This window comes from Colobus angolensis, unplaced genomic scaffold, assembly GCF_000951035.1.
Source record: "Colobus angolensis palliatus isolate OR3802 unplaced genomic scaffold, Cang.pa_1.0 Scaffold362, whole genome shotgun sequence".
NCBI classification, from domain to species: Eukaryota; Metazoa; Chordata; class Mammalia; order Primates; family Cercopithecidae; genus Colobus; species Colobus angolensis.
In genome coordinates, this window is record NW_012116955.1 from 565239 (window position 1) to 591819 (window position 26581).

Genomic DNA, 26581 nt, shown 5'->3' on the forward strand with positions numbered 1-26581 from the left:
TGCAGAAATCACCGGTCTTCTGTGTCCTTCGCGCTGGGAGTTGGAGACTGCAGCTGTTCCTATTCGGCCATCTTGCTCCGCCCCCCAAAGTTCATATATTTATTACTGGTATATAAGATAGCAGCTCTATGTTTTCTCCTATCATCTCTACAATACCATCATTTCTAGTTTAATAACATGTTTGGGATACAAATGTACTATAACAGAGTGCTTAAATAAAAACAGTTCTGGCCAATAATGAGAAAGGTTATACAATAAAGCTGGACCCATGAATGACCTTGAATCTGTATATTAGGATCCATACACAGTACCCTCTTTACAGATAAAATGATTGACACAGAAGCCCCTCTATTGTTGGCATTTACTAGATGGGCTCCAGAAAAATTGCTCATCTACCACTACTATTTTATTAGCTTATTTTATGCATGGACATGCCTCCATTTCATAGGGGAGACAAGTAGTTAATCTGTGACATCAGTGTTTTCCTTATTCGTGGGTCTCCTTCATATCTGGGACATGTTAGAAACTAGCAAGATAAGCAGGAGGAAAAGTTCTAATCTGATTATCAGGCCTAGAAATAGTGACTTTTCATAACTAAAGCACTTCTATTAACATTATTCAAGGTTTCCTTTTAATCAAGTTTAAAATGAAAAGATGAGTTCATTTACTAAATTCAGTTGCATTTAGAGAAGAAACTATATCATAAGAACAAGAAAATCTTCCTATTACCTCCAGAAATATATTCAATGGCTAGAAAAAATAAATAAGGTAGAATAATTTCCAAGAAAGTTGCTTGGCCTGAATTCAAAATGCATGAAATGCTTACAAGACTATGCCCATTTGTGGCAATACATGTTGTAAAAATCTCATGCATAGTGAATCTTCCACTGGGAGAGTTGCTTACCTGTGTGAGGTCAGGAATGTCACCTTTATCAATACCAACTTGCTGTGGATTAAAAAAATTAGAAATTAGTAGAACTTTTAAAACTAATTTTTTTCATTTAATGGAAGATCACCTATACAATTAGTTAAAACAGCTCAATATTGTTGTAAATGAATTATTTTATATATCACTCTCACTTGGAACATATGCTTTTATTCAGTTTTTCACTCAATATAATAGAGCAATAATTTCACGAATATAGCTAGATATAACAAATGTATAGAATTCTACTAGAATCTAAAAACAAATGACAATAAATTAAAGCATAAAATGTAATGGTATCCTCCTTAGTTAACAGAAGCTCAAAACGTACAACGCTGCTTAGACTAAATTTAGTAGTTAATTAAGCCCAGCTTCTGGATAGGGAATATTCATTTAGTTCTAAAACTCATTCAGGGTATAATTTCCACTCTTTCTCCCACAGATCTAACTTTTTTAGTTTCTTATGTATCCTTTCAGAGTTTCTTTATGTATATTCAAGGAAATATGAAATTATACAAATATATACTTATTTTTCCATTACTATACAAATAATAGCATATTATATATAATGAACTTACATTTTTCACTTAAAATATATCTTAGACATATATCCATATCAACACACAGAATGTCCTCATTTAATAAACAGCTGCATAGAACTTTCTTGTCCTATATTTAATTAGTAACTTATTAATGGACACTAAATTTGCTTTTGATCTCTTGCCATTGCAACAGTGCTGCACACACCATTCTGCATGTGTGTGTACATATCTGTGTGATATACTTGTAGAAGTGGAATTACCAGGTAAAAGTATATGCATATTTTTAATTTTGTTAGCATGGGGGTAGGGGCAGAGAAAGAGAGAAGGCAGGAAAAGCAAATATGAAAAAATATTAATAAAGGTAAATCAATGAAGAGACCACGTTTGTTCATTATACATCAATTCTTTTATAGGTCTGAAAATTATTCAAAGTGAAAAGTTGGGGAAAAACACAAATCACAAGTTCATCGTATCATTTTCATATAAATAATGAAATTGAGGTTCAAAGAAATAAAGTGGGTTAAGCCAAAGTATCTCTCCTTGAGAAATGAAGAGCTTTGATTATACTGACGGAAATGTAGGAGTAAATACATGAGGAAAATGTGTTGCTACAAAAACAATAAAGCAAACTGGAGATCAGAAAATTCATTTGTGTGTCAAATGCTGAACTACCTTCTTTCCTTTTTCTTCTCTGTGTCTACAGCAGGGTTTCTCAGTCTTGGCACTATTGGCAATTGGGGAAGATAATTCTTGTTGGGTGGTATCCTGTGCATCGTAGGATGTTTAGCAGCATCCCTGACCTCTACCCACAGGATGATAGTAGCCACCCTCTCCAGTGTAATAACAGAAAACATCTCTAAATGTTAGCCTTTGAGGAACGGAGGGAAGCAAAGTCACTTGCTGTTGAGACCACTGACATAGAGCACTTGCCCTAATCTCTCTGGATCAAATAATGTTTGAATCCAGAATTTCCAGACTTCACTTTGTTTTGCAACTACCAAATACTATTTTTTAATTTCTTTTAAAAATTTTTCCATTTTTATTTTAGATTCAGGGGTACAAGTGCAGATTTGTTACAAGGGTACATTGTATGATGCAGAGGTTTGCGCTTCTATTAATGCTGTTACCCAGGTAGTGAACACAGTGCCTAACAGGAAGGTTTTCAGCCCTTGACTTCTTCCCTTTGTACCTCTTTTTGGAGTCCCCAGTGTCTATTCTTCTCATCTGTATGTGTGTACCCAAGGTTTAGCTCTCCCTAATAAGTAAGAACATGTGGTATTTAGTTTTACGTTTCTGCGTTAGTTCACTTAGGGTAATGGCCCCCAGCTACATTCACGTTGCTGCAAAGGGCATGATTTCATTCTTTTTTATGGCTGCATAATATTCCATGGTGCATATGTACCACATTTTCTTTAACCAGTCCACCACTGATGGGCACCTAGGTTGATTCCATGCCTTTGCTACTGTGAATAGTGCTGCAAAGAACATATGAGTGCATGTGTCTTTTTGTTAGAACAATTTATTTTCCTTTGGGTATGTACTCAGTAATGGGATTACTCAAACAGTAGTTCTATTGTTAGTTCTTTGAGAAATCTCCAAACCACTTTCTGCAGTGGCTGAACTACATTTCCACCAACAGTGTATATGAGTTCCCTTTTCTCTGTAGCCTTGTCAACATGTTGTTTTTTGGCTTTTTAATAATATTCATTCTGCCTAGGTGTAAGGTAGTATCTCACTGTGGTTCTGATTTGCATTTCTCTGATGATTAGTGATGTTGACCATTTTTTCATACATTTGTTGGCCACTTATATGTCTTCTTTTGAGAAGTGGCTGTTCATGTCCTTTGCCCGCTTTTTAATGGAGTTGTTTTTCTTGGTGATTTATTTAAAATCCTTATAGCTTCTGGACATTAGTCATTAGTCAGAAACAAAGGTGATGAATATTTTCTCTCATTCTGTAGGTTGTCTGTTTACTCTGTTAATAGTTCCTTTTGCTGTGCAGCTCTTTCGTTTAAACAGGTCTCAGTTGCCAATTTTAATTTTTGTTGCAATTGATTTTGAGGACTTGGTCATAAATTATTTGCCAATGCCAATGTCCAGAAGGGTGTTTTCTAAGTTTCCTTCTAGCACTTTTATAGTTTGAGGTCTTTCATCCATCTTTAGTTAATTTTTGTATGTGGTGACAGGTAGGGGATCCAGTCTCATTCTTTTGCATGTGGCTAGCCAGTTTTCCCAGCGCCATTTTTGAATAAAGAGTCCTTTCTCCTTGTTATGCTTATTTTTGTCAACTTATCAAGGATCAGTTGGTTGTAGGTACGCTGCTTTATTTCCAGGTTCTCTATTCTGTTCCACTGTTCTATGTGTGTTTTTGTACCAGTATCATGCTGTTTTGATTACTGTACCCTTGTAGTATAGTTTGAAGTCGGGTAATGTGATGCCTCTGGCTTTGTTCTTTTTGCTTAAGATTGCTTTGGTGATTCCACCTCTTTTTTGGCTTCATATAAATTTAGAATAATTTCTTCTAGTTCTGTGGAAAATGATGTTGATAATTTGATAGACATAGCATTAAATCTACAGATTGCTTTGGGCAGTAGAGCCATTTTAACAATATTTATTCTTCCAATCTGTGAGTGTGAAATGTTTTTCCATTTGTTTGTGTTATCTGTGACTTCCAGTAGTGTTTTGTAGTCCTCCTTGTAGAGATCTTTTATCTCCTTGGTTAGAGGTACTCCTAGGTTTTAAATTTTTTCGTTTGGCTATTGTAAATGAGATTGCATTCTTGATTTGGTTCACAGATTGGAAGTTACTGGTGCATAGAAATGCTATTGATTTTGATGTTTATAGGTAGATTTTGTATCCTGAAACTTTACTGAAGTTGTTTATCAGGTCTAGGAGTTTTTTGATGGAATCTGGAGGATTTTCTGGTATAGAACCATATCCTTAGCAAAGAGAGATAGTTTGACTTTCTCTTTTCCTATTTGGATTCCTTTTATTTCTCTCTCTATCCTGACTGCTCTGTAGCACTTGCAGTATTATGTTGAATAGTAGTGGTGACAGTGGGCATCCTTGTCTTGTTCTAGTTCTTAAAGGGAATGCTTCTAGCTTTTGCTCATTCAGTGTGATGTTGGCTGTGGGTTTGTCATAGATGGTTCTTATATTTTGAAGTATGCTCCTTCAATGTCTAATTTGTTAAGGGTTTGTATCACAAAGGGAGGTTGGATTTTACAGAAAGCTTTTGCTGCGTCTATTGAGATAATTATACGGTTTTTGTTTTTAATTCTGTTTACGTGGTGAATTACATTTATTGTTTTGCACATGTTGAACCAACCTTGCATCCCAGGAATAAAGCCCACTTGATTGTGGTTAATTAACTTTTTGATGTGCTGCTGGATTTGATTTGCTATTATTTTGTTGAAGATTTCTGCATCTATTATCTGTCAGGGATATTGGCTTGTAGTTTTCTTTTTTTCTTGTGCCTTTGCCAGATTTTAGTATCAGGATGACACTGGTTTCATAGAATGAATTAGGGAGGAATCCCTCCTTCTCAATGTATTGAAATAGTTTCAGTAGAATTGCTACCAGTTCTTCTTTTTACATCTGATAGAATTTAGCTGTGAATTCATTTGGTCCAAGGCTTTTATTGCTTAGTAGGTTTTCTGACTACTGAAGTCAGCTGCAGAACTTGTTATTGGTTTTTCAGACCAATAACGGAGTATCAATTTCTTCCTGGTCCAATATTGAAAGGTTGTATGTTTCCAGAAATTTGTCCATTTCCTCTAGATTTCTACTTTGCTTGCATAGAGGTGTTCATAGTAGTCCAGAGGATTTTTTCTATTTTTGTGGGATCAATTGTAATGTCACCTTTGTCTGTCTGATTGTATTTATTTGGATCTTCTCTCTTTTTCTTCATTGTTAATCTAGCTAGTGCTCGATCAATCTTGTTTATCCTTTCAAAGAACCAATTTTTATTTCATTGATTCTTCGTATGTTTTGGGGGTGTCAATTCCATTTATTTATTTATTTAACTTCCATAGGTTATTGCGGAACAAGTGAGGTGGTGTTTGGTTACATGAGTGAGTTATTTGAGTTACATGAGTGGTGATCTGTGAGATTTTGGAGCACCTATCACCTGAGCAGTATACACTGCACCCTATTTGCAGTCTTTATCCCTCACCCTCTTCCCAACCTTTCCCCCTGATTTCCCCAAAGCCCACTGTGTCATTCTTATGCTTTTGTATCCTCATAGCTTAGCTCCCACTTATGAGTGAGAACATATGATGTTTGGTTTTCCATTCCTGAGTTACTTCACTTAGAATAATAGTCTCCAATCTAATCCATGTCACTGCAAATGCCATTAACTCATTCCTTTTTATAGCTAAGTAATATTCCATTATATACATATCACAGTTTATCCATTCATTGATAGGTAGGCAGTTCAGTTGGTTCCACGATTTTGCAATTATGAATTGTGCTGCTATAAACATGTGTGTGCAAGTATGACTTCTTTTTCTCTGGGTAGATACCCAGTAGAGGGATTGCTGGATCAAATGGTAGTTCTGCTTTCAGTTATTTAAGGAATCTCCACACTGTTTTCCACAGTGGCTGTACTAGTTTACATTCCCACCAGCAGTGTAGAAGTGTTCCCTGATCACCGCATCCATGCCAACATCTACGGTTTTTTTTTTTTTTTTTTTTTTTTGATGTTTTGATTACGGCCATTCTTGCAGGAGTAAGGTGGTATCACATTGCAGTTTTGATTTGCATTTCCCTGATTGTTAGTGATGTTAAGCATTTTTTCATATGTCTGTTGGCCATTTGTGTATCTTCTTTTGAGAATTGTTTATTTATGTCCTTAGCCCACTTTTTGATGGGATTTTTTTTTTCTTGCTGATTTGAATTCATTGTAGATTCTGTGAAGATTTTTTCCCACTCTGTGGGTTGTCTGTCTACTGTGCTGACTATTCCTTTTGCTTTGCAAAAGTTCTTTAGTTTAATTAAGTCCCAGAAATTTATCTTTGCTTTTATTGCATTTGCTTTTGGGTTCCTGGTCATGAAATCCTTGCCTATGCCAATGTCTAGAAGGGTTTTTCCAACGTTATCTTCTAGAATTTTTATAGTTTCAGATCTTAAAGTCTTTAATCCATCTTGAGTTTCTTTTGTATAAGGTGAGAGATGAGGATCCAATCTTATTCTCGTACATGTGGCTAGCCAATTATCCCAGCACCATTTGTTGAAAAGGTTGTCCTTTCCCCTACTTTGTTTTTGTTGGCTTTGTTGAAGATCAGTAGGCTGTAAGCATTTGGGTTTATTTCTGGGCTCTCTGTTCAGTTCCATTGGTCTATGTGCCTATTTTTACACAAGTACCATGCTGTTTTGGTGACTATAGCCTTATAGTATAGTTTTAAATCAGGTAATGTGATGCCTCCAGATTTGTTCTCTTTGCTTAGTCTTGCTTTGGCTATGTGGACTCTTTTTTGGTTCCATATGAATTTTAGAATTTTTTTTTCTAATTCTGTGAAGAGTAATTCATTTTGATAGCAATCGCATTTAATTTGTAGACTGCTTTTGGCAGTATGGTCATTTTCACAATATGGATTCTACACAATATGGGATGTGTTTTCATTTGTGTTGTCTATGATATCTTTGAGTAGTGTTTTGTAGTTTTCCTTGTAAAGGTCTTTCACCTCCTTGGTTAGGTATATTGCTAAGTATTTTATTTTTTTGCAGTTATCATAAAAGGGGTTGAGATCTTGATTTGATTCTCTGTTTGGTAGCTGTTGGTGTATAGAAGAGCTACTGTGCACATTAAGTCTGTATCTGGAAACTCTGTTACATTCTTTTATCAGGTCTAAGAGCTTTCTGGAGAGTCTTTAGGGTTTTTTAGGTAAACAATAATATCATCAGCAAACAGCAACAGCTTGACCTCCTCTTTACCAATTTAGATGCCATTGCTTTCTCGTTTGATTGCTCTGGTTAGGACTTCTGGTACTATGTTGAAGAGGAGTGGTGACAGTGGGCATCCTCGTCTTGTTCCAGTTCTCAGAGGAAATGCTATCAACTTTTCCCCATTCAGTATTATATTGGCTGTGGGTTTGTTATAGATGGCTTTTATTATATTGATGTATGTCCCTTGTATGCCAATTTTGCTGAGAGTTTTAATCATAAAGGGATGCTGGAATGTGTCAAATGCTTTTTCTGCATCTATTGAGATGATCACGTGATTTTTGTTTTTCATTCTGATTATGTGGTGTATCACATTTATTGATTTACGTATGTTAAACCTTCCCTGCACCCCCAGTATGAAACCCTTGATCACGGTGGATCATCTTTTTGAAAACGCTGTTGGATTCAGTTAGCTAGTATTTTGTTAAGGATTTTTGCATCTATGTTCATCAGGAATATTGGTCTGTAGTTGTCTTTTTTGGTTATGTCCTTTTCTGGTTTGGGTATTAGGGTGATACTGGGTTAACAGAATGATTTAGGGAGGGTTCCCTCTTTCTCTGTCTTGTGGAATAGTGTCAATAGGATTGATACCAATTCTTCTTTGAATGTCTGGTAGAAATCTGCTGTGAATTGGTCTGGTCCTGGGCATTTATTTTGTTGGTAATTTTAAAATTACCATTTCAATCTCACTGCTTGTCTGTTCAGGATATCTAATTCTTCCTTATATAAGCTAGGAGGGTTGTATCTTTTCGGAAATTAATCCATCTCTTCTAGGTTTTCTAGTTTTTGTGCGTAAAGGTGTTCATAGTACCTTGAATGATCATTTGTATTTCTGTGGTGTCAGTTGTAATATTTCCCATTTCATTTCTTATTGAGCTTATTTGGATTTTCTCTCTTCCTTTCTTGGTTAATCTTGCTAATGGTCTATCAATTTTATTTATCTTTTCAAAAAAACAGCTTTTTGTTTCATTTATCTTCTGTATTGCTTTTTATTTCAATTTCATTTAGTTTTGCTCTGGATCTTGGTTATTTCCTTTCTTCTGCTGGGTTTGGGTTTGGTTCATTCTTGTTTCTCTTGTTCCTTGAGGTGTGACCTTAGATTGCTTGTATTCTTTCAAATTTTTTGATGTAGGCATTTAGGGCTATGACCTTTCCTCTTAGCACCGCCTTTGCTGTGTCCCGGAGGTTTTGATAGGTTGTGTCACTACTGTCATTCAGTTTGAAGAATTTTTTGATTTTCACTTTGATTTCATGTTTGACCCAATGCTCATTCAGGAGCAGGTTATTAAATTTCCATGTATTTGCATGGTTTTGGAGGTTCCTTTTGGAGTTGATTTCCAGTTTTATTCCACTGTGGTCTGAGAGAATGCCTGATATAATTTCAATTTTCTTAAATGTATTAAGGCTCATTTTGTGGCCTATAATATGGTCTATCTTCAAGAAAGTTCCATGTGCTATTGAATAGAATGTATATTCTGCATTTGATGGATGGAATGTTCTATATACATCTGTTAAGAACAGATGTATATTTGTTTTGTTCCAGGGTACCATTTGTTCCAGGGTACCATTTACATTTATTGTTTCTTTGTTGACTTTCTGTCTTGATGACCTGTCTAGTGCTGTCAGTGAAGTACTGAAGTCCCCCAAAATTATTGTGTTGCTATCTCATTTCTTAGGTCTATTAGTAATCATTTTTATAAATTTGGGAGCTCCAGTGTTAGGTACATATAGGTTTAGGATTATAATATTTTCCTGTTGGATGAGGCCTTTTATCATCATATAATGTCCTTTGTTGTCTTTTTTAACTGCTGTTGCTTTAAAGTTTGTATTGCCTGATATACTGCCACCCTGGGCAACTTCGCCAAGGCCACCTTTGATGCCATCTCTAAGACCTACAGCTACCTGACCCCTGACCTCTGGAAGGAGACTGTGTTTACCAAGTCTCCCTATCAGGAATTCACTGACCACCTTGTCAAGACCCACACCAGAGTCTCCGTGCAGCGGACCCAGGCTCCAGCTGTGGCTACAACATAGGCTTTTTATACAAGAAAAATAAAGTGAATTAAGCCTGTTACTAAAAAAAAAAAAAAAAAAAAAAAAAAAAAAAGAATAGCTCCTCCTGCTCACTTTTGGTGCCCATTTTTCTGAAATGTCTTTTTCCACCCCTTTACCATAAGTTTGTGTGAGTCTTTATGTGTTAGGTGAGTCTCTTGAAGGCAGCAGGTAGTTGGCTGGTGAATTCTTATCCATTTTGCAATTCTGTACCTTTTAAGTGGAGCATTTAGGTGATTTACATTCAATCTTAGTATTGAGATGTGAGGTACCATTCCATTCATTGTGCTATTTGTTGTCTGTATACCTTGGTTTTTTGTTTTTGTTTTTTAAATTATATTTTTGTTTTATAGTTCCTAGGAGATTTATGCTTTACAGAGGTTGTGTTTTGGTGTGTTTCCAGGATTTGTTTCAAGATTTAGAGTTCCTTTTAGCCATTCTTATAGTGGTGGCTTGGTAGTGGTGAATTCTCTTAGCATTCATTTGTCTGAAAAAGACTGTATCTTTCCTTTATATATGAAGGTTAGTTTCACTGGGTACAAAAGTCTTGGCTGATAACTGTTTTATTTGAAGAGGCTGAAGACAGGGCATCAATCCCTTCTAGCTTGTAGGGTTTCTGCTGAGAAATCTGCTGTTAATCTATAATCTAAAGTTATAGTTATACTCTTAAAGGTGTAACTATAAAGGTTTTCCTTTATAGGTTAACTGGTGCTTCTGTCTCACAACTCTTAAGATTCTTTCCTTCATCCTAACGTTAGATAACCTGATGACAATGTGCCTAGGTAACGTTCTTTTTGTGATTAATTTCCCTGGTGTTCTTTGTGCTTCCTGTATTTGTATGTCTAGGTCTCTAGCAAGGCCATGGAAATTTTCCTCAATTATTCCCCCAAATATATTTTCCAAACTTTTAAAATTCTCTTCTTCCTTGGGAACACCAATTATTCTTAGGCTTGGTTGTTTAACAAAATCCCAGACTTCTTGGAGGCTTTGTTTGTATTTTCTGATTCTTTTTTCTTTCCTAGATTGGGTTAATTTGAAGACCTTGTCTTTGAGCTCTGGGTTTCTTTCTTCTACCTGTTCAATTCTATTGCTGAGACTTTCCAGAGCATTTTGCATTTCTATAAGTGTGTCCGTTGTTTCCTGAAGTTTTGATTGTTTTTATTTATGCTATCTAATTCCTTGAATATTTCTCCCCTTCACTTCTTGTATCATTTTTTGGATTTCCTTACACTGGGCTTTGCCTTTCTCTGGTGCTTCCCTGATTTGCTTAATAACTAACCTCCTGAATTCTTTATCAGGTAAGTCAGGGATTTGATGGTTTGGGTCCATTGCTGGTGAGCTAGTGTGATTTTTTTGGAGGATTTAAAGAACCTTGTTTTGTTTATTATCAGAGTTGGTTTTCTGGTTCCTTCTCATTTGGGTAGGCTCTGTCAGAGGAAATGTCTAGGGCTGAAGGCTGTTGTTCAGATTCTTTTGTCCCATGAGGTCTTCCCTTGCTGTAGTACTCTCCCCCTTTTCCTATGGATGTGGCTTCCTGTGAACCAAGCTGTAATGATTGTTTTCTCTCTTCTGGATCTAGCCACCCAGCAAGTCTATCAGGCTCCAGGCTGGTACTGAGGGTTGTCTCACAGAGTCCGGTGATATGAACTGTCTGTGGGTCTCTCAGCCATGGATACCAGCACCTGTTCTGGTGGAGGTGGCAGAAATGAACTCTGTGAGGGTTTTTAGCTTTGGTGGTTTAATGCACTATTTTTGTGCTGGTTGGCCTCCTGCCAGGACATGGCACTTTCTAGAGAGCATCAGCTGTGGTAGTATGAGGAGGAACAGGTGGGAGGCAGGGCCCTAGAACTCCCAAGAGTATATGCCCTTGTCTTCAGTTACCAGGTAGATAGGGAAGGACCACTAGGCAAGGGCGGGGCTAGGCATGTTTGAGTTCAGACTCTCCTTGGGTGGGTCTTGCTGTGGCTGCTGTGGGGGTTAGGAGTGAGGTTCCCAGGTCAATGGAGTTATGTTCCTAAGAGGATTATGACTGTCTCTACTGTGTCATGCAGGTTGTCAGGGAAGTGGGGGAAAGGCAGCAGTCACAGGTCTCACCCAGCTCCCATGCAATCCAAAAGACCAATCTCAGTCCCACTGTGCCCCCCAGCAACAGCACTGAATGTGTTTCCAGGCAGTGGGCAAGCAGGGCTGAGAGCTAGCCCCAGGCTACCTATCTCCCAGCTGCGAAGGCAAATAAGGCTTTTCTTCTTCCCCTGCCTGTGGTGTCTGCACACCAGATTCATACCCTCCCCGAGTTCTGGCCAAGAGGTCTCTCAATCAGTTCAAATTGTTACAAAGCCCAGCTGGAGATTTCTTTCTCCCTGTGGCCTTTTCCTAGTGCCTCTGGCCACCGTCCTGAAGGACCCCTGTGAGGTCAGGCAAAAACGGCTTGCTAGGGGACCCAGTAAACTCACAGGGATTTTTTCACTACTTCTTCTATCCCTGTATTTCGCTTGGCTCTCTAAATTGACTCAGTTCCAGGTAAGGTCAAAATCTTCTCCTGTTATCTAGGCCTACAGTTTCCCCAGTGGGGGGTGTGTGTTCAGGGGCAGACGATCTCCCTTTCCCAGTTCCACGGTTTGGGCACTCACAGTATTTGAGGTGTCTCCTGGGTCTTGTAGGAGCAATCTGCTTTCTTCAGGGGGTCTGTGGGTCCTCACAGGTTTCCTAATTTATTCCTGCAGTCATTCTGGAGCAAAAATTCACAGTGCGAGCCTCCATATGCTGCTCTGTCCGTCCAAGTTGGAACTGCAATCTGGTCCTACCTCCCATCCGCCATGATCCCCTCTTCTTGTCAATTACATTTAGTTGTGCTCTGATTTGGGCTATTTGTTTTCTTCTGCTAGCTTTGGGATTAGTTTGTTCTTGTTTTTTTAGTTCATGTGTGAGATATTTCTAGCTTCTTGATGTAGGCATTTAGTGCTATAAACTTTCCTCTTAAAACTGCCTTTGCTGCCTCCCAGATATTTTGGTATGTTGTGTCTCTGTTTCCATTTGTTTCAAAGAATGTTTTGATTTCTGCCTTAATTTTGTTGTTTACCCAGTAGTCATTCAAGAACAAGTTGTTCAGTTTCCATGTAATCATGTGGTTTTGAGAGTTCCTCTTGGTATTGATTTCTATTTTCATTCTACTGTGGTCTAAGAATATGCTTGTTATGATTTGATTTTTTTAATTTATTGAGATTTGCTTTATGGCTGAGCATGCGGTGGATCTTAGGGTATGTACCCTGTACAGGTGACAAGAACATATATTCTGTGGCTGTTGGGTGGAGTATTCTGCAGATGTCTATTAGGTCCAATTGGTCTAGTGTCAAATTTAAGTTCATAATTTCTTTGTTAGTTTTCTGCCTCAATGATCTGTCTAATGCTTTCAGTGGGGTGATGAAGTCCCTCATTATTATTGTGTGGCTGTCTGTCTTTTATTAGGTCAAGAAGTACTTATTTTATAATTCTAGGTGCTCCAATGTTGGGTGTGTATATATTGAGGATAGTTAAGTCTTTTTTCCCCCAATCTCTCACCTTCGGCTAAAAATTAAGTCTTCTTGTTGAATTGAACTCTTTATCATTATGTAATGCCCTTCTTTGTCCTTTTTCTTTCTTTCTTTCTTTTTTATTCTTTACTGTTGGTTTTAAGTCTATTTTATTGGATACAAGAGCAACAACCTTTGTCCTTTTTTGTTTTCTGTTGGTATGATGGATCTTTTTTCATCCCTTTACTTTGAGGCTATGGGTGTCATTACATGAGATGGATGTACTGAAGACAGCAGAAGGTTGGGTCTTTTTTTTTAATCCAACTTGCCACTCTGTGTCTTTTCAGGCGGGTATTTGTACCATTTACATTCAAGGTTAGTATTCACATGTGAGGTTTCATTCCTGTCATGGTATTGTCAGTTGGTTGCTTTATAGTCTCAATTGTGAAGTTGCTTTGTAGGAACTATGGACTACGTATTTATATGTGTTTCTGTGGTAGCAGGTTTCTTTGGTTTCCAAGTTTAGAACTCCCTTAAGCACGTCTTGTAAGGCCAGTTGATTGGTAACACATTCCCTTAGCAAATGCTTGTCTGGGAGAGACTTTATTTCACTTTCACTTATGAAGCTTAGTTTGGTGGGGTATGAAATTCTTAGTTGGAATTTCTTTTCTTTAAGAATGCTAAGAATAGGCTACCAATCTCCGGCTTGTAAAGTTTCTTTTAAGAAGTCTGCCATTAGCCTGATGAGGTTCGTTTTATACGTGATTTGATCCTTTTCTCTAGCTGCCATTAGGATTTTTTCTTGTGTTGATCTTAGAAAGTCTGATGACTATGTGCCTTGGGATGGTCATCTTGTATAGTATCTTACAGGGGTTCTCTGAATTTCTTGTATTCACATGTCAATCTCTTCAGCAAGACTGGGGAAATTTTTGTGGATTATATCCTCAAATATGTTTTCCAAGTTGTTCATTCTCTCTTCTTCTCTCTCAGGAATGCCAATGAATTGTAGGTTTGGTTGCTTTACTTAATACCATATTTCTTGGAAGTCTTCAAGCTCTGAAATTCTCTCCTCTGTGTGATCTAGTCTGTCATTAAGGCTTCCAACTACATTTTGAAATTCCTGTAGTGAACTTCTCAACTGTGGAAGTTCCATTTAGTTCTTTTTAAATACAGCTACATCATCTTTCATATCTTGGATCATTTTTCTGGCCTCCTTGGATTGGATTTCAACTTTCCCTTGGATCTTATTGAGCTTCTTTGCCATCCAGATTCTGAATTCAGTGTCCATAATTTCAGACATTTCAATGTGGTTAGGACCCACTGCTAGGGAGCTAATGCCATCCTTTAGAGGAAACAAAACACTCCGACTTTTTGCATTGCCTAAGTTCTTGAGCTGATTCCTTCTCACCTGAGGGAGCTGGCTTTTCTTTTTCTCTGTCAATTTGCTTTTGTTTGGATAGGGCTTTTTGTTTTTACATTCTTTTTTTCCCTTAAGGGTTGACTAGTGAATGTTGTATATAGTTGATTGGTTTTGTTTCTGAGTGCTTTCAGAGGGTCAAGGCTCTGTTCTAGGTTCTGAGGTTATGGATGGATTCCTGTGGTGCGTTTCAGAGGTATTGCATGGTGAAACAATGTATTTTTGTTTGGTGGTGCAATTTAGGTTGCAGTCTCGTAGATGGCGCTTCATAGTGACATCAGGGTCAGCAGATATACTCTTACTCAGCCAGACACCTCTTATTTTTCAGTGTGTATGTGGCAGTGCTCTGGGGAGGGGAGGCAGGGGCCAAGAGATAACTCCCTGTCCAAGTTTGTTTCCAGGCCTTGGGCCTTGGTGCTGTCCCCTTCAACTACTGGTGCTGTACCCATGTTTTCTTTGCCCAAAAGGGGGCTTTGGCGGGCTGTGCAACCCTCTCCCTTTATGGGTGGTCCCAGCTGAGAGGTCACCAGGAGATCTCTAACTCTTGGGGGGGCTCACTGCGCTTGTTAGAGTCAGAGCAGGTTGTGGGATATGACTACTAGTGGTCTGGTGTTGCAGTGGGTTGGGGTGAAGGACCCCTGGGCAGGGCAATGGTATCATGTGTATGCAAGTGGAAAAGTGCCTGTGGCCCAGGGTTTCCAGCCTGGCAGACAGTTGTGGGACCCACTCAGCTTGTGTTCCTCTGACCCAACAGGTCTTCCTCCAGTGTCTGCCCCAGGAGCATCCTGACTGACTAGACTTGTCCCAAGTCTTCTGCTCCTAGATCACCGAGCTGTTCAGATGATGTGGGCTGCAGGGCTCCCTGGGAAAGAAGCTGTGGCTATCAGGCTGCACCCTTCCCAGATGGGTCTTGTGAAGGGAGGGACACCCAGCTCCTATATTTGCACAAGAACGTGCACCAGCATAAGAATCTAAGTCACAATCTTCTTTTTGTTCTGATGCTGGGGGCTCTTCCTCCACTTGAGCTCAGGCCATAGATCTCAGCAAGATACTCGTGGGCCGTGTGCTTGAGTCCCAGGGAGTTGAAAGCAGGCCTGCAGATTTGTCTTCTGGCCCCTCGGGGTCAAGCAGTGGCTGCGCGGGGGGGTGCCAGACTGCTTCCAGGCCACCAGTGAAACGCTCAGGTAGGGAAGCAGGGGCTGCACTGTGGATATCCTCCTCTGGGGGTGGCCAGGCAGGCAATCTTGGGAGGGGCCAGTAGGTGAGGGGGCAGTCATCCTGGTCCTGCAGCAATGGCAGCTCCTGGCCAGTAGAGAGCAGGAACTGCAGAGCAAGATGGAGAGCCTTGGGGGATGGGCACCTATGGATGTGTTTTACTGCAGCTGGCATGTGGTGGCTCCCAGCAGGCTTCCCAGCTTCCTCCCTCTTCAACTATGGTATCTGTGTTGCCCCTCTATTGATTTTCAGTATTTTCTCTCAAAAGATCTGTTGATCATCAGTGTGATGATTTACTCAATATTTTGGTTCCTACTGGTGGGAGAGGCATTTGCCAGCTTTGTCTAATTGGCTGTCTTCCTTCCCTCTCTGGAATTCACCTTCTAATGACTGAACTCTGACTTTAGGAACAGTTTAGCCACTGATACCTCCCTAAACTCACTTATATTATTACAAATTAGGGAAATTGTAAATTAAAGCAACTGCATTCTGTTTATCTGTACGTTTTAACACCACTTTAGATGATCCATTTAAAAATATTAATATGAACAAAAGAGGCATTTTTATGAGACTGACTCGCTGCCTACTGTGCTAAGAAAGCACCGAAAGAGGCATTTCTTAAAATAAAACATTATCGATCCCTAATACTGAAATCACTTCAGGAAAAGGTGATGTATTTCCATTAAATGGATAATTGTGTTCAAAGAGATAATTTAAGAATTCTTCCTCAACACTGCTATTTTTATTGCTCTGAACTTCTGAACCACATTATCATTAGAGGATTAAAGTGTGTTACAGAAATCTCATCACTTTCTGTCTGCAAATATTCTGGGAGATGTAACTCCTACGATTCCGATATCTACCTTAGAATAGAAAACTAAGAATAACTTGGTTCTATAAAAGAGAAGAGTATTTAGCAGAAATATGTCTTACCTGTAAAAATTATTTTACAAAGTTTTACTTGTCTGCCATAGGAGACTTCAGAATAAGAATATAAGACATAGTAAGTTTTCTGTACTTCAAGCAATTTAAAAAATTTGAATATTTCCATAGAACTTGTTGAACTACTTTACCTTTTCTTCCATACAATGAAGAACTTACTGTTACTATTTCCAAAATAACCAATATATAAAGTTGTATTTTGAAAATCATATTCTAGAAATTTTCTTGAGACTCTTCAGGTAAGTGTTACTAACTATGGGATAGTTATTGAGTATGAATCCATATATAGACCACATGAGTACTATACAGTAAAGAGAGATTTGTACATTTGTTGAAAAATTTCTATATTAACCAATCATAACCAAACCACTCAACACTGGTATTCAAACATTGTGTGTTCAAATTATGAACAACATGATTTAAATGTGAAAGAAAACACAAATGGTTATGGTTGTCCCATTGTGATTTAATGTTTACTCTATTAAAAATAATTTTGTAAATTAGTATTCATTCTATGAAAAAGTCTTAATCATAATGTCCAAATAAAAATAATTTTTAAATTTATTATCCAGTTATTTAAAGACAGGCTCTTCAAATTACATCTGATCTCTCTGTATCTCTTTCTCAATGGCCTCAGTTGGGCTTGTGCTAACATGAGGTATCAACAGACAAAAAGTAAAATTTTACGTGTTAAGACAGAAGGAATTGACACGTAAGCAGAACTTTTCTCATGGGAATCTTGAGCTCAGCCTTGTAATACTGATTAGAGAAATGCATACCCCAGACTGCCACATGCCAGCTCCTTACTTATACACAATAACAAATGGGAAACTGGGAAGAATGTACACCAAGATTTAATGAAACAATAAAATAATCTATTCTTGGTACTTAGGCATAATTTATCTTTTCACAGAAAGAAATTAGGCAAATTTTACTAGATTAAGCTGATAATTACAGTTAAACCATGGCAAAATCATACCAAATACAAAAAATAAAACCTGTATAGCAGCAAAAGAAAAAAATTTCAAGCAATTCTATCATTTCTTAAAGACTACCAACGTTGATAAACCCATGAGGAAAGAAACATGCATGTGCTTTAATGCATATACAGTTTACATAAGCTAATCTTTACCTTTTGTTTCCCTTATATTTAAAAAAGATTTTTATTCTGATTACATGTTGTATGGGTGAAAGTTCAAGAATCACCATTTTGTGATATTATTTTGGTTCCAGAATTTGCATGTGATAATTACTACTTCTATGAATAAAAGATTTTAAACACAATGCATGGACTAGAGTACTTCTTAAATTGTGTGTATAAAATGCTTGTTCTTGCAGTATATTCTTAAAATGACAAAAACAGCAAAAACATGGCATGAATGTCCCACATCCACAGCATTGTATGGTTTGCTGCTGAGCTGTAGAACCTCTTTCATACAACATTCCAATCAGTTCCTAGTAATCAGTTAATTGACATGTAAGATAAAAATACACTTGTCATTCTTCCAAAGGACTATAATAACAATGTTATAATTTCTAATATCAGCATGAATCATTAATTGGATTTTATAAGAGAAAATGCCAATTCACAGATAATTTCAGGAACAGCAACTGTATAGTTACACAGGTATTCTAATCAAGTATAAAGATACATCCTTAAAAAACAATTTATACATTTTATAAAACAAATTATGCTTTCTGTTTTATTTTTCATTGTGTATAAATCACTGCCAAAGTAAGGAAGGTCAGAATTCATGATTTATCATTTACATGCTAAGAATAATAAACAGGCTTTTCTAAAGGCAAACCTAAGGTTCAATGAAAATAAAGGCTTTTCTAACAATTAAAGATAGCTATTAGGTAGAATGGAGGAATGGACCACCTTGCAAAGCAGCAAATGAGCTTATTATCCATGAAACTTTTATTTGAATGCAAAATGATCATCTGATTAGGATGCAGGAGTACAGAGTACAGCTCTGAGTGAGAAATTGGATGAGATGACTTCCAAAGTCACTTCCAACCTTAATATACTGTGACTCCGAGGCACTTCCAACCCTAACATACTGTGACTCTCTTATACCTTCTATTATATACTCCAGATATATGAGCAAATATTTAAAAAATTATATTCTCAACAAAACTTAATATTACTTACCTCTGCAACCTTGAGAAATTCAGACACTCGTGTCATTCTAGTTAGAAATCGTTTGTAAATTTCTAGAGCGTCTTTACATTGTCCTTTCTTCATTTCAAAAAACTTTTCTAGAAAAGATAAAGAGAGAAGCAATTTGAAAAGAGTATTCTATTCTATTTTTTTCTAAGCTCATGTTAAGATTACTACTTAAAACTTAATGTTTGAATCAAAACACTTGGTAGTAAAACTTATATGAGGCATTAAGGCACCTAAACAAAGGGAACCTGAATAGATTAAGAAAAATGTTATGTTCCAAGATAATCATCTGTCTCAAATAAAACAATTTAAATAATGAAAACAGAACTAAAGTAGAAGAATATATAAATTGCCACGACTGGCTAAATTCATGTTCCATATATCCCAATATCCTGTCTTGGAAAATAGCAGCAAATTCTTACGATGATAATCTCAAAATTTATGACTGCATTCTACAGAATCCTTATTTTCTTATTAGCTCACTATAAACTAATAATCTATAAATTATAAGGCAATAATCAATAAACCTTCCTGAATTAAATAATTCTTTATGTTTTCTACACTAAGTTGATATTTGCTTTTATTGGTCATAAATTCTTTCTTTCAAACATTATGATGTGGCTCTTTTAGACGGTAGAGTTTTGTGAAAAAATTTGTTTTACTATATCCTTAATGACTTTCTAGTCTATTTATGTTCTCTTTCTCAACTTTTAGCTTTCTAAACAGAAAAACGGAAGCTTATTTTGCTCTTCTCTTTCACACATTCAAGACTAGAATTCAGTCATTAGGGAACTACAGCTCCATTACACTTGCAATATGAGAGTATAATTTTTCCATACATGCTTTGAAGAAAACCAGTACTTCATCAGTGTTTAAATCAGTTATTCATTGATCATTCAGTCAATAATTATTGACACTGCAGATGGAGACACAGCAGGCCATGTCTGTCTACAGTAGTTCCCAGGCAACTCTGGATTATACCTGATGGCCTAGCATCTTCTTTATAAGTTCATTATTTTATATTTACACATGGTTTAACATATGCTATTTTAATATTCTCTCATACTTGACAGTTATTTCATTCAGCATGTAATTTTACTTTCTTAGGGAAAGTTTAATGATATATAATTACACAAACATTGGCTTCTTTCACTTAGTAATATGCATTTAAGATTCCTTCATGCCTTTTCATGGATTGATAGCGCATTTTCTTTCAGCACTGAATAATATCTGCATATCTTTGTTGGTGAGGTATCACCAACAATACTCAGAAGTATTTTTAATTTTCTTAAGGAAAGTTTAATAATATATAATTACACAAAGAACTAATTATCAAGAGCAGTTACTCATTACCTTCTGTTGACAGTCTTTGGGTAATTTTGCTTTTTACATGGACCTCCCCTGTAGGGTATTTAAGGGAAGCAAAAAGATCAAGAAAACAAACACACACTGTTTTCTACTTGCTAGGAGTTTAGAGAAAAGAGAGTCTTTTAAAAAATGACCAAATCTAAGGATACTTTATTTATTCACTCTGTCCCATTTTCTAATGCAATGGATAAACTCATGGTGCTATAAGAGGAAAGTCTTTTCTTGTTAAGAAATTTGAAAATAAGGATTTACTCGGGCAAAACATACTTTTTGTTCTCTCTTTTTACAACAATCTTCATATAAATAATTTCTTTCAAATATCCAAATTACTTCTCTTTAGTATAACCTGAGTTTATATCTTTGCATCTGATCTTCAGCAATAATACAAAAAGAAAAATCAAATGGAATATCTCAATTTCCTTTTAGAACCAGTGACAAAAATTTTAACCAATTTTTTTTCTGTCTCCTTTGGATACTTTTAAAATTGTTTATATCCTTCATGATAATTTAGGACTCAGCAATAAAAAGCACTCGATCATTGTGGATTTAGGTTATAATCTCATAATTGTTTCTATAATAGTAGCATTGACACAGAAAGGCAACATGTTCTATTTCACTGACACAGGCACAGCTATGAGGCTTCCGTGTCCAGACCAATGCAGGGCCTAGGGAAACCAACACTTTTACAGAGGGGATTGGTCATCCAAAAATGAGCCTCTACCTTTCCTTCGCAGTAAAGATAACATATGTTAATTTTCAATATTTGAAATGATCAAATTTCATGTTTGTAACATGAACCTTTGTAAAGCTGTGATAAATTACCCTTGTCATACTGTATTAACTTTTGAAGGATAATTGTGCTAGGAAAGAAACTAAATGAAAAAAATTATCATCTCTGAGAGACAAACTGAGTGTTTCTACATAAGCTATTACTGATAACCATTAGTCAGGGAGACAGCTTAGTTACAAGTCAGAGTTTCATTATAGCAGTAAAGCATTTGTGAAGATTTATAGCACGAATATTGATTCCAACATTAGGTGTAAAGTATTGGTCATGAAGTCCTTGATTAAAATTAACCCACAACATATTCATAAGGTTAACTCCTAGCACTATCAGGTAAACAAGTGAAAAACACACCTGCCTCAAAATTTATCAAATTTGGTGAATATGCCAAAATGTGTGAATTCAAAATGCTAGTCTGAGCATCTGGGAGTGGTTCTAATACAATGATTCCCATACTAAAGTCCCCAAACCACCAGGAACAGCATGTCTTTGGCCCTTATTAGGAATGCAAATTCTCAGGCCCCACCTCAGACCTACTGAATTAGAAACTCTGGGTTACAGGGTCAGCAACCTGAGCTTTAACAAGTTCTCCAGATATTCTTGAGGAAAGTCCTTGAACACTGCTTAAAGTACTTTTTCCTTGTCTTTTGCATAATGGACCTTTACCATAGTGACTATGTATAGGGGAAAGGGATATATCCTGACTTTTTTTTTTTTTTTAGAAAAATACTTTTTTAAAGAGTAGTTTTAGGTTCACAACAAAATTAAACGAAAGTTACAGAGATTTCCCATATTCTAAACATGCATAGCCTCCCCCATTATCAACACCTCCAAAAAGAGTGCCATATTAGTTACAACTGATGAACCTACATTGAATGTCATTATCACCCCAAGTCCATAGCATTCCTTACTGTTCACTCTTGGTGTTGTACATTGTATGGGTTTGGACAAATGTATAATGACATGAATCTGCCATTTTAGTATCATACAGCGTATTTTCACTGTCCTAAAAATCTGGCCAGGCATGGTGGCTCATGCCTATAATCTCAGTACTGTGGGAGGCTGAGGCAGGAAGATTACTTGAACCCAGGAGTTTGAGACCAGCCTGGGCAACAAGGCAAGGCCCTATGTCTACAAAAAAAAAAAAAAAAAAATTCAAAAATTAGCCAGGAGAGGTGGTACATGCCTGTAATCCCAGCTACTCGGGAGGCTGAGGCAGGAGGATCACTTGAGTCCAGGCGGTCAAGGCTGCAGTGAGCTGTGTTCATGCCACTGCACTCCAGTCTGGTAGACAAAATGAGACCTCCACTAAACACAATGATCTTTTTTATTGACTTCATAGCTTTGCCTTTTGTAGAATGACAGAGAGCTGAAAACATGCCTTTTCAGACTGGCTTCTTTCACTTAGTAATATGCATTTAAGGTTCCTTCACGCCTTTTCATGGATTGATAGCACATTTCCTTTTAGCACTGAATAATATCTGCATATCTTTGTTGGTGAGGTATCAGAGTTTTCAGTCCATTTTTAATTGGGTTGTTTGCTTTATTATTTTTTAATTCTAACAGTTCTTTGTATATTTTGGACAACAGTCCTTTATTAGATGTGGTTTTCACAAATATTGTCTTCCAGTGTGTGGCACATCTTACCCTTTTCTTGACACTGTCTTTCATGGAGCAGAAATTTTTAATTTTAATAAAGTCCAGCTTATCAATTATTTCTTTCATGGATCATGCCTCTGGTGTTGTATCTAAAATGTCACCACCATATCCAAGGTCATTTAGGTTTTTTCCTATGTTACCTTCTAGGATGTTTATAGGTTTGCATTTTACATTGAGGTCTATGATCCATTTTGAATTAATATTTGTAAAGGGTATAAGGTCTGTGTCCAGATTAATTTTTTTGGTGTATGAATGTCCAGTTGTTCCAGCACCATTTGTTCAAAAGATTGTTTTTGCTTCTTTATTATAGATCAGGTTATATTAATGTGGGTTCATTTCTGGGCTCTCTATTCTGTTCCACTGATCTATTTGTCTATTCTTTTGCCAATACCACAATATCTTGATTACTGTAGCATTATAGTAGGTTTTAAAGTGGAATAGGTCAGTCATTCAATTTTGTTCTTCTTCAACAATATTGTGTTGGCTATTCTGGGTCTTTTGCCTTATTAGAATCAGTTTGTCAATATCCACAAAGTTACTTGCTGAAATACTGAAAACTATTGTAATAAATCTATAGATCATGTTGGAAAGAACTGACATATTCACAATATTGAACATTCTTATCCATGAACATGGAACATCTCTCCATTTATTAGTTGTTTGATTTCTTTCACAAGAGTTTTATAGTTTTCCTCATATAGATCTTACAGACATTTCATATAGATCTTACAGAAATACCTAAGTGTTTCATTTTAGGGAGTGTTGATGTTAATGGCATTGTGTTTTTAATTTCAAATTCTGCTTGTTCATTGCTAGTATATCAGAAAGCAACTGACTTTTGTACATTAACCATTTTTCTAGCAACCTTGCTATAATTGCTTATTAGTTCCAGGAGTTTTTTTTTGTTGATTCTTTCGGATTTTCTACAATACATGGTCATATAATCTGGGAACAAAGAAGTCTTATTGCTCCATCCCAAATCTGTATACCTCTCATCTCCGTTTCTTGTCTTACTGCATTAGCTAGAACTTCCAGTATGATGGTGAAAAGCAGTGGTGAGAGGGGACACTTTGCCTTCCTCCTGATCTTACTGGGAAAGCTTCTAGCTTTTCCACCATTAAATATGATGTTAGCTATTAAGTTTTTGTCCTATTCTTTATCAAGTTGATGAAGTTCCCCCTCTATTCCTAGGTTGCTGATAATTTTTATCACAAATGGCTGTTGGATTTCATCAAATTCTTTTCTTGTATCTGTTGACATGATCATATGATTTTTCTCTTTTAGCTTTTTGATGTCGCAGATTACATTAATTGATTTTCAAATGTTGAACCAGCTTTGCATACCTCGGTAAATCCCCTTGGTCCTGGTTTATAATTCTTTTTATACATTGTTGGATTTAATTTGCTAATATTTTGTTGAGGATTTTTCAACTATATTCATGAGAGATACTGGTCTGTAATTTCCTTTTCTTTTTTAATTTTAAATAAAATTTACTGAGCTATTATTTACATAGAATATATTACATTCATTTAAGGTGCAGATTTTATGTGTATTGGCACTTATATGCAACATCAATTACAGTCACAAGTAAGGTACATGTCAGTCCATTTTCTGCTGCTATCATGGAATACCACACACTAGATAATTTGTAAAGAAAGATTTATTTGGCTCACAGTTCTTGTGGCTGGAAGTCCAAGATCAAGGGGCTGTATCTGATAAGGGCCTTCTTGCTGCATCATAACATGACAGAAGGTATCACATGGTGAGAGAGTGCATGCCTGAGAAAAGTCACCTCTTAAAAGTTTCACCTCTTAATATCACCACAATGCCAATTAAATTCCAATATGAATTTTGGAGGGGGCATTCAAACCACAGCAGTACAGAACATTTTTATTACTCCCAAAAGATTTCTTGTGTTTCTTTGTAGTTCATTCCTTCCTCCACTCTGAACCATGGGTAACCACTGGTCTACTTTCTGTCACTGTAAGTTAGTTTGCATTTTCTAAAATTTTATGTAAATAGCCATACAGCATGCACTCTCTTTTCTTTGGTTTCTTTCAACCTAATGATTTTGAAATTCATTTATGTTATTACAAAAATGTAATGGTTCATTCCTTTTTATTATTGAGTAGCACTGTATAATATATATACATCTTATTTTGTTTATGTACCTATTAATGAATATTTAGTTTATGTTTTTTTCTATTATGAACATTTTTGAACATTCATGTGCTAGTCTTTGTATGGACACTGGTTTTTATTTCTCTTGGGTAAATCCAGGATATGATCTTAGTGGGTCGTAAGTTAGGTGTATGTTCAACTTTTTAAGTAAAACAGTAAATGTAAAATGGTAAAATCATTTGACGTTTTACCATTTTACATTCCTATCAGATGTGTATAGGAGTTCCAGTTACTATACATCCTCACTAATACTTGATACCATCAGTAGTTTTAATTTTAGTGAGTCTAGTAGGTCCAAGAGGTATCTTACTGTGATTTAGTTCCTCAGTAACCAATGACATTGAGAATTTTTTTATATCTTTATTAGCCATTTAATATCTTCTTTCATAAAGTGTCTGTTCAAATCTTTTGTACATTATAAAAATTGAGTTGTCTTCATTACTGAGTTCTTTATATGTTCTTGATAGGCATCCCTAAAACATAAATACATGTACTTTCTTCTCCTCTGTGACTTGTATTTTCATTCTTAATGATGTCTTTCGAATAGCATGAGTAATTTTGATGAAGTCCAACTTGTTAACGTTCTCTTTAAAGTTCACATTTTCTGTATTTTAATTTTTTTTGCAGTTTTTATATACTTTTAATGAGCTAGAAAATGCATACTATAAATAGAATATAAAATGATTTTATACAGATAAAGCATTAAAAAATCACAAATTCTATATTTGGTTATCCACAGTCTATAAAATAATACTCCCAAATTACATAGTTTTTTTTAATTATTATTATACTTTAAGTTCTAGGGTACATGTGCACAACGTGCAGGTTTGCTACATATGTATACATGTGCCATGTTGGTGTGCTGCACCCATTAACTCGTCATTTACATTAGGTATATCTCCTAATGCTATCCTTCCCCCCTCCCCCGCCTCCCCACAATAGGCCCTGGTGTGTGATGTTCCCCTTCCTGTGTCCAAGTGATCTCATTCTTCAGTTCCCACCTAAGAGTGAGAACATGCAGTGTTTGGTTTTCTGTTCTTGCGACAGTTGGTTGAGAATGATGGTTTCCAGTTGCATCCATATCCCTAAAAAGGACACAAACTCATCCTTTTTTATGGCTGCATAGTATTCCATGGTGTATATATGCCACATTTTCTTAATCCAGTCTGTCATTGATGGACATTTGGGTTGGTTCCAAGTCTTTGCTATCGTGAATAGTGCCGCAATAAACACACGTGAGCATGTGTCTTTGTAGCAGCATGATTTATAATCCTTTGGGTACACACCCAGTAATGGGATGGCTGGGTCAAATGGTATTTCTAGTTCTAGATCCTTGAGGAATCGCCACACTGTTTTCCACAATGGTTGAACTAGTTTACAGTCCCACCAACAGTGTAAAAGTGTTCCTGTTTCTTCACATCCTCTCCAGCACCTGTTGTTTCCTGATTTTTTAATGATTGCGATTCTAACTGGTGTGAGATCATATCTCATTGTGGTTTTGATTTGCATTTCTCTGATGGTGAGTGATGATGAACATTTTCTCATGTGTCTGTTGGCTGTATGAATGTCTTCTCTTGAGAAGTGTCTGCTCATATTCTTTGCTCACTTTTTGATGGGGTTATTTGTTTTTTCCTTGTAAATTTGTTTGAGTTCTTTGTAGGTTCTGGATATTAGCCCTTTGTCAGATGAATAGATTGCAAAAAAAAATTTTCCCATTCTGTAGGTTGCCTGTTCATTCTGATGGTAGTTTCTTTTGCTGTGCAGAAGTTCTCTAGTGTAATTAGATCCCATTGGTCAATTTTGGCTTTTGTTGCCATTGCTTTTGGTGTTTTAGACATGAAGTCCTTGCCCATGCCTATGTCCTGAATGGTATTA

The 26581-nt window shown here is 36.5% G+C and overlaps 1 protein-coding gene across 6 annotated transcripts in view; it reads right to left on the minus strand.

Moving 5' to 3' along the window:
• Positions 1 to 26581, minus strand: part of SNAP91 (synaptosomal-associated protein, 91kDa) — a 168701-nt gene that overhangs the window by 72997 nt on the left and 69123 nt on the right. For 5 of the 6 annotated variants that reach the window (XM_011953481.1, XM_011953480.1, XM_011953478.1 and 2 more), the window contains 2 exons: positions 18700 to 18806; positions 905 to 946 (listed from right to left, as the gene is read on the minus strand). In XM_011953481.1, the coding sequence (XP_011808871.1) occupies positions 905 to 946; positions 18700 to 18806 (149 nt within the window). The remainder of the gene's footprint in view (positions 1 to 904; positions 947 to 18699; positions 18807 to 26581) is intronic. The other variant, XM_011953483.1, reaches the window with a different exon arrangement.